Here is a 12,265-nt window from a genome sequence, read left to right on the forward strand (position 1 = left end):
ATGGGGAGTTTATTTTTACTAGAAGCTGCATGTCAAGACTGAGAAGAAAGAGGCATTTCTTAATAATCATTAATCAACTGTATCTGAAAAGAAAAAGAAATCAATTCAGGAAATGAGATGCTAAGGAAATGAGGGGGAAAACAATCTCCCCCTACATGGACCCACCCAGTGAGCCTTGACAGCATTTCCTTGTATCCACCTGCATAAAAGTGACCAGCCCTCTACAAGTGGCAAGGAACACAAAGAGCGGAGACACAGGAGAAGCCCAGGAGCACCCCGTGAGAGGTCGTCCTTCCTCAGAGGATTTGTTCATCAACCATCCCAGCCCTCGTCCTTTACAGCTGCAGAGAGGTGATCTGCTGTCACTGTGGGTGGCCTATTATATCCCAAGTGCTGGGCATTTTGTAGAATGGGGAGGGGTATTCTGTATAGAGGCTGAACTTTCCAGTACCTTATTTTCAATAAGAAACAGGGAGAGTGGGAAAGGAGGAAGGAAGAAAGGGAAGGGGAAGGAATCTATTTTTTTTAGAAATATGATGATTTTATTTTTTATTTTATTTTTTAAATTTTATTGAATTATAGTTGATTTACAATGTTGTGTTAATTTCTGCTGTACAGCAAAGTGATTCATTTATACATATTCTTTTTCACATGTTTTTCCATTATGATCTATCACAGTATATTGAATATGGTTCCCTGTGTTATACAGTAGGGACTTGTTGTTTATCCATCCTATATATAAGTTTGCATTTGCTAGTCCCAAACTCCCAGTCCTTCCCTCCTCTCTCCCCATCCCCCTTGGCAACCACAAGTCAGTTCTCTATGTCTGTGAGTCTGTTTCTCTTTCGTGGATATGTTCAATTGTGTCATATTTTAGATTCCACATGTAAGTGATATCGTATGGTATTTGTCTTTCTCTTTCTGACTTACTTCACTAAGTATGATAATCTCTAGGTGAAAGCATGTTACTGCAAATGGCATAATTTCATTCTTTTTTATGGCTGAGTAATATTCCACTGTATATATGTACCACATCTTCTTTATCCATTCATCTGTTGATGGACGTTTAGGTTGCCTCCATGTCTTGGCTATTGTGAATAGTGCTGCTATGAACATAGGGGTGCATGTATCTTTTTGAATTATAGTTTCCTCTGGATATATGCCCAGGAGTGGATTGCTGGATCATATGGCAACTCTATTTTTAGTTTTTTGAGGAACCTCCTGTTTTCCATAGCTGCTGCACCAATTTACATTCCCATCAACAGTGTTGGAGGGTTCAAGGGAAAGGAATCTAGCATTTACTATAAACTTTTTGTTCTAGGAACTGTGCTGGGCACTTTAGAATATGTGTATTTTTAATCCTTTGGAGTATTAAATATCTTTTTAAACATAAGGAACACCACTGGTTCAGTGGGATCCGATCAGAAATGTGTTCTTTTTTGTCTGCTGTAAGGAAATCTGCTGGATCTCCAGTTGCGATCCCAGGAGGAACAGACCTGTAGGTGGGGGTGGTGCAGTGGTAAGGGGAACAGGCCACCTGCCTTCACATCCTGGCTCTGCCACTTGTTGGCCATGTACCTTGGGCAGGTTTCTCCACCTTGCTAAGTGTCAGTTCCCTCTTTGGTAAATGGGGATAGAACAGAACCTGCCACACAGGATGGTTGTGAGCATTAAATAAGATAATTGTGGAAAATACTTGGCATGGCACTACGGGCACGTGGCACGTATGATAAACGTTAGCTACTACTGTTACCTGAATCAGCCGAGATGTCTGGAATCGCCTCACCAAACTAAGGGGGACCTCTTTTTTCTCCACATCTTTCTCCTCTGATGCTCCCAGCAGGGGATGAACCGGCAATGCCCCACTGCTTCTGAGAGTTGTCAGAAGAAAAACTGTGCCCCCTTTTAGTCACTTGGCTCTCTAGAAGCACCTTATTTGCCTTTCGAGGGGATAGCGCTCTGGGGGACTCTATAGTCTCGCCTGTCAATGGGGTCTATTTTTCTGTTTTGTCAGAAAGAGGTTGGAAAAAGAGAAATCAAGTTCTTTAACATAATGCCTGCTCTACAGTGAGGTCTCAACCTACACCTATCCCTCACTGAGAGTGATGCTGAGTTAAGGAGAGAGAAGGAGAAATGGTTTTCTAAGCAGAGTTTGCTGTTTCTCAGAGAAGAGCCTGGGATTCCCAACGATGATCGGGGTGGGGAGAGGGGAGCGGGGACAGGTATGGCTCATGCTCTCACACGTGTGTGCCTAGAGCAGCTCTAAGTATAGTTAGGAGCGGGGGCGTCCACAGCCCCCTCAGCTGGCTTCTTATGCGTGCTGCCTCCCTCTCTTCCACTGCTGCACCCACTACGCTTATGCAACACACACCTGGCTGGGAGTGAGTGCTCAGTCTGCACGTGGAGGAGGCTGGGCAGAGGCTGGTCTAGTCCCATGGGTTGCCCTCTGACTTACCTTTAACGCTCAGCTCTGTTTGTGAAACATGCTAGTGCTGGAGAAAGTCGGAGAAGGAGAACTCAGCAGGCTGTGCAGTTATGCTTTGGGCACTTTTCTCAAGGTGTGTTACACGACACTATTGAAAGCCGTCCAATGAAAAGAGGCAGAGAGAAAGGCAGGAGGGGCGTGAGAACTAGAAGAGGCAGCAGGCATCTCAGGTCTGGCCCTGCCTAGAGGCTAGCGAGCTGCAAACCTGTCCCTGGTGCCTGCTGGCTCAGTGTGTGATGGAGGGGAAGCCGCCACCTTGCCATCTGGGGGTCTCTCTCTTCACTGTGGCTAATTAGTTATTAGATGCCCCGCACCTCCCTTTCCCATCTTCTCCAGAAGGTGACATCTTCACAGCTGACTTCAAAGGAATGATTTTAAGCAGATACACAGTAGGGGTTTATAACAAAAGGGTGTCGCCTATTTGGGGGGCAAACATGAAAACCAAATGTGCTTACAGCTCTATTTACAATAGCCAGGACATGGAAGCAACCTAAGTGTCCATCAACAGGTGAATGGATAAAGAAGATGCAGCACATATATACAATGGAATATTACTCAGCCATAAAAAGAAACGAAATTGAGTTATTTGTAGTGAGGTAGATGGACCTGGAGTCTGTCATACAGAGTGAAGTAAGTCAGACAGAGAAAGACAAATACCGTATGCTAACACATATATATGGTATATATATATATATATATATATATATATATATAAAGGTCATGAAGAACCTAGGGGCAGGATGGGAATAAAGACACAGACCTACTAGAGAATGAACTTGACGCGGGGAAGGGGAAGGGTAAGCTGGGACGAAGTGAGAGAGTGGCATGGACATATATACACTACCAAATGTAAAATAGATAGCTAGTGGGAAGCAGCTGCATGGCACAGGGAGATCAGCTCGGTGATTTGTGACCACCTAGAGGGGTGGGATAGGGAGGGTGGGAGGGAGGGAGATGCAAGAGGGAAGACATATGGGAACATATGTATATGTATAGCTGATTCACTTTGTTATAAAGCAGAAACTAACACACCATTGTAAAGCAATTATACCCCAATAAAGATGTTAAAAAAAAAAAAGAAAGAAAGAAACAAAATGTGCTTTTATAATTTTTCAGATCTGTTGCCTAACTCCTAGGGCATATTACCAACACTGTTTTTCCTATTTAATTTATTAGAAACAATGCTTCTCACCCCTGTTGAAAAGTGAGCCGTGTTGAGTCATGAGAGTGATTTACACACGAATTTACTCCCTGGGAGTTGGGAGAGCGCTGGATTAGCCTCTCTAGGGGTGGAGCGGGGGCAGGGGGGACAGGGAAGGGCTCATTCAATTGATTTTAAAAAAATCCAGAGAAGGAGACACATGCCCCAAGGTCCACAGGCTGAGGTACTGAGTCCTGTTTTCTTGGCTGCCATCTGGCCTGCCCCGTGAGGTCCACAGGGGAACTCAGTTGGGGTCTCTTTCCTTGCTTTTCACTTTTGGCTGGGAAGCTGACTTTATCCCTTCCTGTAGGACATGCAGGCACAGGGTGTTTCTCTCTGCCTCCTGGGTGTGATGCTCTTTCTGTGCTCAGTGCATGCCCGAGGTCTCAGGAGATGTCTGATTTCCATGGACATGCGCCGTATGGAGGAGAGTTTCCGAGGGATCAAAAACGCCATTGTGAGTACGGGTTTGGGGTGAAGGTGTGGGCAGGGGGGCGTGCCTCACTTTACATCTTAACGTGGAGAGCCAGTTCTTTCTCATTACCTTTGTGTCTCTGGAGAATGTGGAGTACTCACTGCTTGTGTCTGTTCTTATGTTTTCCTCCACAGCAAGCTAAGGACACCTTCCAAAATGTCACCATCCTGTCCACATCGGAGACCCTGCACAGCATTAAGGTATTGGCCTGTGTCTGCTCGTTCCTCTATTGTCATTTTTATGGTGAAGTGGCGCAGGGCTGAGGGAGAAATCCTCACCCTGTGCTCTTCTCTTTCCTAACCTCCAGTGAACTCTGATGCTCCGGCTTCTCACATGTGAACTGATGTGTGAGGGCGCACTCGCGTCTCAGTGACCTTGAACCCCATGGGAGGGTGTTCACCCAGGGAGTGATTGGGGTGCCACACGCTCAAATGGGACAGGATGTCTAGGGCTTAGGGTGACTCTGGAAGGTTTCATGGGGAAGTTGAGAAAATGAGCAGTGACTTAAAACCTGAGTAGGCTTGGGGTTAGTGGCTAAAAGAGATGGAAGGGTTTTGGGGAGAATGGGTATGCAAAATCAATGGATACATGTCAGGGGACATAGAGGCAACCAGGGGGCATTCCCTGGCATTCCAGTGGTTAGGACTCTGTGCTTTCACTGTTGAGCACGCAGGCTCAATCCCTGGTCAGGGAACTGAGATACTGCAAGCCGCGCGGCACGGCCGAAAAAAAATAAGAGACAACCAGGCTCGTGGTGTGAGGGACACGAAGGCAAGTGGAAGAGAATGAAGTGCACAAATACATTGGAGTCATTTTACCAAGAACCTTAAGCCAGGCCAAAATGCAAACTGACTAGCTGAGCCTCGGTCTTCTTTTTTTTTTCTTTTTTGGCTGTGCCGTGTGGCCATAGGGAGTCCCTGCAGGTTTTTGAGCCAAAGACTGTATGGCCACAAAGTCTTTTAGACAGTCTGGTGATGTTCTTTACAACTGCCAGCTTGAGGCACAAAAGCAGGGAGGGGATCAGTCTACTTGTCCAGAGAGAGGTGGTGAGAGTGTGTTACAAAACTGTTGGCTTACGAGGTGATAATTCACTTTACAGAAGGGGTCACTGAGAAGTGCCTTTAAAAGTGAGCTCCTCCAGTCCTTGTAAGCATTCTAGAAAGATCCAGTTCTTTCAGGCATTTATGTGACAGAGTGTAAGGTACATCCACAAAGAGTTACTTTTTCCTTGGGCTTCTCTGCACGAGATAATTCTTCTAGGCAGTATTAGGCCTGATTTATTTATGGTAAACACATGGGTCCACTTCCTAAATACTATTCCAGCCAATGGTATAAGAGACTCAGAGGATATGATAGCTGGAAGGGACCCAAAAGGCCATTTGTTCCCAAACCATCATTTTCAAGTGACCAAATTGACATCTTGGGAGAAAGAATGACTAGTTAGTGGTTGAGCCAGGAATAGACCCCCCAAGTCTCATGCCTCTGTCTCCAGATTCTTTGTCCTCTCAAGGTCTAGAAATAGCTGATGTGGCATAAGGAAAGGGGTCAATGAGGATGCAGGTCTTTGCCATATTTCTCCCCTCCCCACCCTCTCCCTCCTTGATAAAACAAAGGTTGCAACTTTTTGCCCGGTTGGTTAAGGGAATTAGCAGGAGCAGAGGAAAAGGAGGGTTTTTGTGTTGCAAGGTGAGTTTCCACGTCAGAAAATCTGCCTGTCGGGGCCAACGAGGCTTTGCTGCTTTAATGCTAATGAAGATAAGTGCACCACTGGCTGTAGCCACTTCCCTTCTCAGACTGAGCCACAAATCTCCTGCTCTGGCTCTCAGGGCTGAGTGCAAAGTGCTAGAAGGAAACTCTGCCTGGCCAGCTGCTTTAAACTGTGCCTGGGGAAGTCAGGAGCTTTCCCTTAGGGAGAGCTGCACTCTGCCCGAGGAGGATCTGCCCAGATGTGTGCATTTCGGCAGCTGTCAGTTTCCACTCTTGCACATCTCAGCTCCATCCAAGTGATCCCTGAAGTTTAAAAAGGACAGACTGGAGGAGGGCTGAGCAGGGGGGCCAGGATAAACACAGTGTCATTACACAGGAAGGAATATGTGCCCAGCAGAGGCCTGACATGCAATAGCCATCGAATAAACACATGTTGGTGGCTAGGAGATGTTCCAGAGAGGCAGACTTCAGCACAATGTAAGGAAGTACTTTTCAAGACAGTTGCTCAGACATTGGTCCTTTCAAAAGGGAGGTGTCTGATGGAAGCGGTTAAGCCGAAGTTAGGGATGACTTGTTGGAGATGCTGTAGAGAGAATGCTAGTCTCTGACTGGGCTCCATCCCTTGTGAATATATCTCCTGGCCATGTAAAAAGAGGGTAAGAACCGCAATCTCTCCTTGGTGCCTTTGTCATAAGTAGCTTTGGTGTGGTTAAGAGGACCCTCGGAGACCAATATGAATTTAAAAAAATGACTTCTAGTGATCTCACTCCTTCTTGCTCCTACCCAAGCAGGCTGCTTTGATCGCTAAGATAGTAAGAGAAGAGGGCCTCTGGGGCTTTCCCTAATTTGTGTCTGTAGCCCTTAGATGTGTGCTGCGTGACCAAGAACCTCCTGGCATTTTACGTGGACAGGGTGTTCAAGGACCATCAGGAGCTGAGCCCCCAGATCTTGAGAAGAATCAGCAGCATTGCCAACTCTTTCCTCCACATGCAGAAGAGTCTACAGCGATGTGTGAGTCACCAGCAGCATCTGCTTTCCGTCTGCCCCAGGGAGAGCCCAGGACATGCTGGCCCCAGTCAGCGTTCCGAAATGGATCCTGGACTCAATGGAAATTCCCGGCCCTGTCGCCCACGGGGAGAGCTGTTGGGAGCCTCTTCCAGTGGTCCCTCTTTGTCCAGGGCTTCCTCCTCACCAGACCCAGTTTCCTCATGGATAATCTTCCTGTGGTGACCGACTTATATCAAAGCATCTCTTAAGTGATGCCGGGGCTGGCCTGTGAGAGAGGCATACTGAGGATGCCGGGCTTATCACAGGCATACCCCTAGTTTCTTTGTTTCTGGCCCTTTGGGGTTTCCATACCAATTCACCTCTGGGTGGTTCCCTGGTATAGCCTCTCCTAAGGATCACCTATTCATTCACTGGGATCTATTAAAGACAAACCACAGAAACAAAACCAAACCCAAACAAACCGACAAAAACTTAGACCAGGAGAAAACCTGGACTCTGGCCCCATCCCTGCTGAAGATTTCCTTTGTAACTTTGTGGCAAGTTACTTCACCTCTCCGTGCCTTGGGTTCTAAAATTGTTAGAAGAGGTCATGACCCCTATTCCACTTACATTAAGATTCATTTAACCAATTATTTAATTAACTGGCCCAACATATTCATTGAGTGCCTACCTAACGCTGTACTGGGTGGTGACACACAGACTTGGAACCTACTCTCCAGGCCTTTCCAGCCCTGGGGAAGTGCAGGGTGACTCTACACGCAGACCCTACTGCCCCCTTCTGCCTAACCTGGGTTTACTCACCTGACTCTCACCTTGGGAGGAAGGAGAACTATCACTCCTCATGCGGGAGGTGGCGGTGAGAGTGAGCTGGGGTGGAAAGGTCCTCTGATGGGTGCTGTCTCTGCTTGATCACAGCAGGAGCAGAGGTTGTGTCACTGCAGGCAGGAGGCCACCAATGCAACCAGAATCATCCATGACAACTACCATCAGGTAAGGGAAGGGAAGAGGATGGGGAAGATGGAAATGGGATGTCAGAGCCTGATTGGGCAGCCTCCTCTCCATTCAAATTCATTCATTTACTCACCAGTATTTATTTATTTATCCTAACATCTTTATTGGAGTATAATTGCTTTACAATGGTGTGGTAGCTTCTGCTTTATAACAAAGTGAATCAGTTATACATATACATATGTTCCCGTATCTCTTCCCTCTTGCATCTCCCTCCCTCCCACCCTCCATATCCCACCCCTCTAGGTGGTCACAAATCACCGAGCTGATCTCCCTGTGCCATGCAGCTGCTTCCCACTAGCTATCTATTTTACATTTGGTAGTGTATATATGTCCATGCCACTCTCTCACTTTGTCACAGCTTACCCTTCCCCTTCCCTGTATCCTCAAGTCCATTCTCTAGTAGGTCTGTGTCTTTATTCCCGTCTTGCCCCTAGCTTCTTCATGACCATTTTTTTTTTCTTAGATTCCATATATATGTGTTAGCATACGGTATTGGTTTTTCTCTTTCTGACTTACTTCACTCTGTATGACAGACTCTAGGTCCATCCACCTCACTACAAATAACTCAATTTCAGTTCTTTCTATGGCTGAGTAATATTCCATTGTATATATGTGCCACATCTTCTTTACCCATTCATCTGTTGATGGACACTTAGGTTGCTTCCATGTCCTGGCTATTGTAAATAGAGCTGCAATGAACATTGTGGCACATGACTCTTTTTGAATTATGGTTTTCTCAGGGAATATGCCCAGTAGTGGGATTGCTGGGTCGTATGGTAGTTCTATTTTTAGTTTTATAAGGAACCTCCATACTGTTCTACATAGTGACTGTATCAATTTACATTCCCACCAACAGTGCAAGAGGGCTCCCTTTTCTCCACACCCTCTCCAGCATTTATTGTTTGTAGATTTTTTGATGATGGCTCTTCTGACCAGTGTGAGATGATACCTCATTGTAGTTTTGATTTGCATTTATCTAATGATTAATGATTACTCAGCAGTATTTATTGCGGGTCTGCCCAATTCTGTGTCTGCAAAGAGTGTGTTGGTCTTACCTCATCTGCTGGTTTCCTGGGCTCCCCTTCCCTATCATCCTTCCAGCATTTTCTTATGCCCTCACATATCAGACCTACGTTAAGTTTTGAGGGAAAGCACATACTGTTTAAGATGGGGGTGATAACAGAGGGAGCAAAGATCTCCAGAGAACTGTAAGCTGTTATACATGAAACATGCTACTTTCTGGGTGTCACTGTGGCCAGTAACTGACATCAGCATCCTGTGTGGTGACGAAGAATAGTGCTTCTCGTGTAGGTGCAGATGTTGAATGCACACCTCATGTAGAGGTGGAGTTAGAAGCAGTGTTTCTTATGTGCATCATTTAGAGATTCTGTTAAAATGCAGGTTCTGGCTGGTAGGTCTGTGTTTCAACCACACTCCCAAATTATGACAATGCTTTGAATAACAAGGAGCTGGGGAGTCCATTCAGACCTCTGCTTCTTTGTGGAGAGGCTCCATAGGATAATATAACAATGGCTGAAACGCATATTGCTCTTCCTATGAGCCAGGTATTGTTCTAAGTCCACTAAATGTATTAACACACTTATTCCTCACAACAATGCTATGAGCCATTATCTGCATTTGATAACTTAGGAAAGCAAGGCACAAACAGGTTAAGTAACTTAACTAAGTTTATACTGCAGCTAAGTGATGGAGGTAGGGCTCAATCCCATGCCATCTGGCTCCACAGGACATACTTTTGGATCGTACCATCTCCTTCTATTCTGCTGAGGAAGAGCTGGAATAAGTCAGGAGACTTGGGTTCCAGTTCAGCTCTTCTACCGACCGGCTGTGTCACACTGGGTAGGACACATCCTTAGGGGTTTCAGTGCTTTAATTTGTCCAGTGGAAGCACCACCTTCTCCCTCCCCACTGCTGGGCACCTCTGGGATTGAGGCTTTCTGGGAGAACAGAAGCACTAAAGCAAACTGATGTGAACAGGAAAGTAAGCAGAACTGCCGGAGAAGCAAGTTGTTTTTTTTCTGGGAAATATAGGAAAAAGAAAAACAGATGGCAAAGAATGAAGACCTTTTCATTTTGTTTATAAGTTGCTGACATGATTTAACTGCTTGTTTGTGGAAAGCAATTTAGGTCACCTATTAAGAAAATAATTTGAGGTCTGTATGCCCTGCAGATATAATGGTTGAATAAAAAGCAAACCTCATGGGGACCAGAACGTGGGGAAAGTGATTTGAAAACTATGACACGGTCTAGAAAGGCAGGTTCTTATGACGATTTCCATGGTTTCAGTTGGAGGTCCGGTCTGCTGCCATTAAGTCTCTGGGAGAGCTGGACGTCTTGCTAGCCTGGATTGACAAGAATCATCAAGGAACTTCTGCTGCCTAAAGACAAGAAATCTAAGTTTGGGGGATGAACAGCCCCTGAGAGGTTTCCAGTGGGAGACAGCCAACTTTGAAGGGGAGGGAGATAGGGAAGGCTCCATTTTTATGCAAATTGGGTCTTTTTGAGGAAACCTTCCTGCCCATTTGGAATTCTCTTCTTTGGGGCTGAGGTATTGTAGGGAAAAAATCTAGGTTTGAGCACATCTTACCCTGTAGCTACAAGTCTCACTGGCTCGGCCCAAGCTGTCTGATTCCACCTGAAAGTATCCAAGCAGTCTACTGTCATATTTATATGAAATATGTCTGTCAAAAGGTCCTGTGGGCCATCCTGTAGGGAGAGGGTGAGTTTCCCCCTAATTTATTGTGAACTTGTCTATCCAGTGTCTGTGATGTGATCTAAGTGGTATTCTGTAGTGCATATTGTACTGATTGATTTTTTAAATAAACTCTGTTCTTTACCAATGAGTGGAAGTGTCTCCTGATCCAGGGAGAAGGAACCATAAATGGTGACTATTAGAATTAAAAGGGCCTTAAAGAACAGAAACAGATGGGGAAACTGAGACCTAGAGAGGAATAAAAATTTACTCAGAGTCCCAAAGTGAGTTAGTGCCGAGGGTTTCAAACTGGACTCCATCCAGCACACTGTCCTCCACACAATGATCAAGAGGATGAACATAGGGCTTCTGATCATGACTCCTTCTTGCTACCACTCCATTTCTGATCTCTCTTTCTCTGTGTTTCTGTTTTTTCTCTCTGTCTCTCTGTTATTGAAATTGGGTCCCACTGCTCTACAAAATCAATACTCACAAATGTTGATAGAAAGGAAATGTGCCTTCAGTCAGAATGCTGGCAATCTGGGGAGATGGACTCAGCATCCCCCAGAAACCACCTCCAAAGATTCTGCTCGGACGTGAAAGCTTCTAAAGGGAAACAGGAAAGTAATCTCAGTTTATCCCTGAGTTAGAGGGTCAGAGTCACCGCCATCCCCCACTGTGTGCAGGTTCGTCGACTCCTCCTGATTTTTCTTTAGATGCTATCTTGTTCACAAAGTTTGTTCACAAGATTACTGGAGGGGAAGCTGGGGAAGAGATCTGGTCATCTGTTGATTACCTATTCTTCATTTCTATTTCTTTGATCTACGGAAAGGATCAACAAGTTAGGCAAAGTACTGGGTGATCAAAAGATTTGAAAGGTGTGCTAGGGAGGAGATGAGTAGAGCATTCGGGTGCCTGGGTTAAGGTCGGTGACAAGACAAAGATGACAGCTCTTTCCTGCAAAGAGCTTTTTCCTGCCCAAAGCTGCTTACATCTCTTTCTCTCTCTCATTCCTTTCTAGCTGCCTCCAACGTGGATGTCTTTTCTGACCCTAAGTTCATCCTGCATGGCTATGTATGTGGGGTTGGAGAGAGGGTGTTTCTGACAAAGGGATGGTTGTCATGGTGACAAAGCTGAATGAGTGCAGCCCAAGGCAGGGGGGATTCTCGGTAGAGGGGTTCTGGCCAAAATGGGCACTAATTTCCAGGTGGACAGTCCTCCGATGGTTAATGACAATAACAACTGGTACTTACTGAGCACCTGCACGTGCCAGATGCTGAAATAAGTGCTTTACATGTACCATCCTGGGTCACTATCTATACTGTAACGGGCTGGCTGAAGCAACTTTTCTTTATTCCTACCTGGGAAAGAGATTTCACAGAACGTGCTTTAGTGGACAGAGCAGGACCTCTGAAGTCAGACAGACCTGGTTCCAATCCTATGTGACTTTGAGCGAATTACTTAGTGTCTCTAAGTCTCAATGTCCTCTTCTGTAAAATGGAGATAATAGCACCAGTCTGCAGGTGTTGCTGTGAGTTACAAGTGAGGCGAAGTCCCTTGTAGCGCCAGCAGGGTGGGAGGCTGCACGTGTAGTGTAAAGAGTGCCAAGTCAGGAATCACAGTCTTGTTCCAAGTCCGCCATGACTTGCCCGGGGCAGGTCACTA

General features: G+C 45.8%; 1 protein-coding gene across 2 annotated transcripts; it reads left to right on the plus strand.

The window, feature by feature from the left end:
* Nucleotides 1-3,999: 3,999 nt before the first annotated feature.
* IL19 (interleukin 19) lies at nucleotides 4,000-10,290 on the plus strand (the record flags this gene model as incomplete). 2 transcript variants are annotated; one of them, XM_079902621.1, is made up of 5 exons in its annotated part: nucleotides 4,000-4,143; nucleotides 4,296-4,361; nucleotides 6,727-6,879; nucleotides 7,792-7,866; nucleotides 10,195-10,290. In XM_079902621.1, the coding sequence occupies 5 exons, from the start codon at nucleotides 4,000-4,002 to the stop codon at nucleotides 10,288-10,290; spliced, it is 534 nt and encodes a 177-aa protein (XP_079758747.1). The 2 variants fall into 2 exon arrangements, with proteins under 2 accessions (XP_079758747.1, XP_079758748.1); XM_079902622.1 differs by having other exon boundaries at nucleotides 7,801-7,866.
* Between the last annotated feature and the right edge of the window lie 1,975 nt (nucleotides 10,291-12,265).

This window comes from Stenella coeruleoalba (assembly GCF_951394435.1).
Source record: "Stenella coeruleoalba genome assembly, chromosome: 1".
Taxonomy (NCBI): Eukaryota; Metazoa; Chordata; class Mammalia; order Artiodactyla; family Delphinidae; genus Stenella; species Stenella coeruleoalba.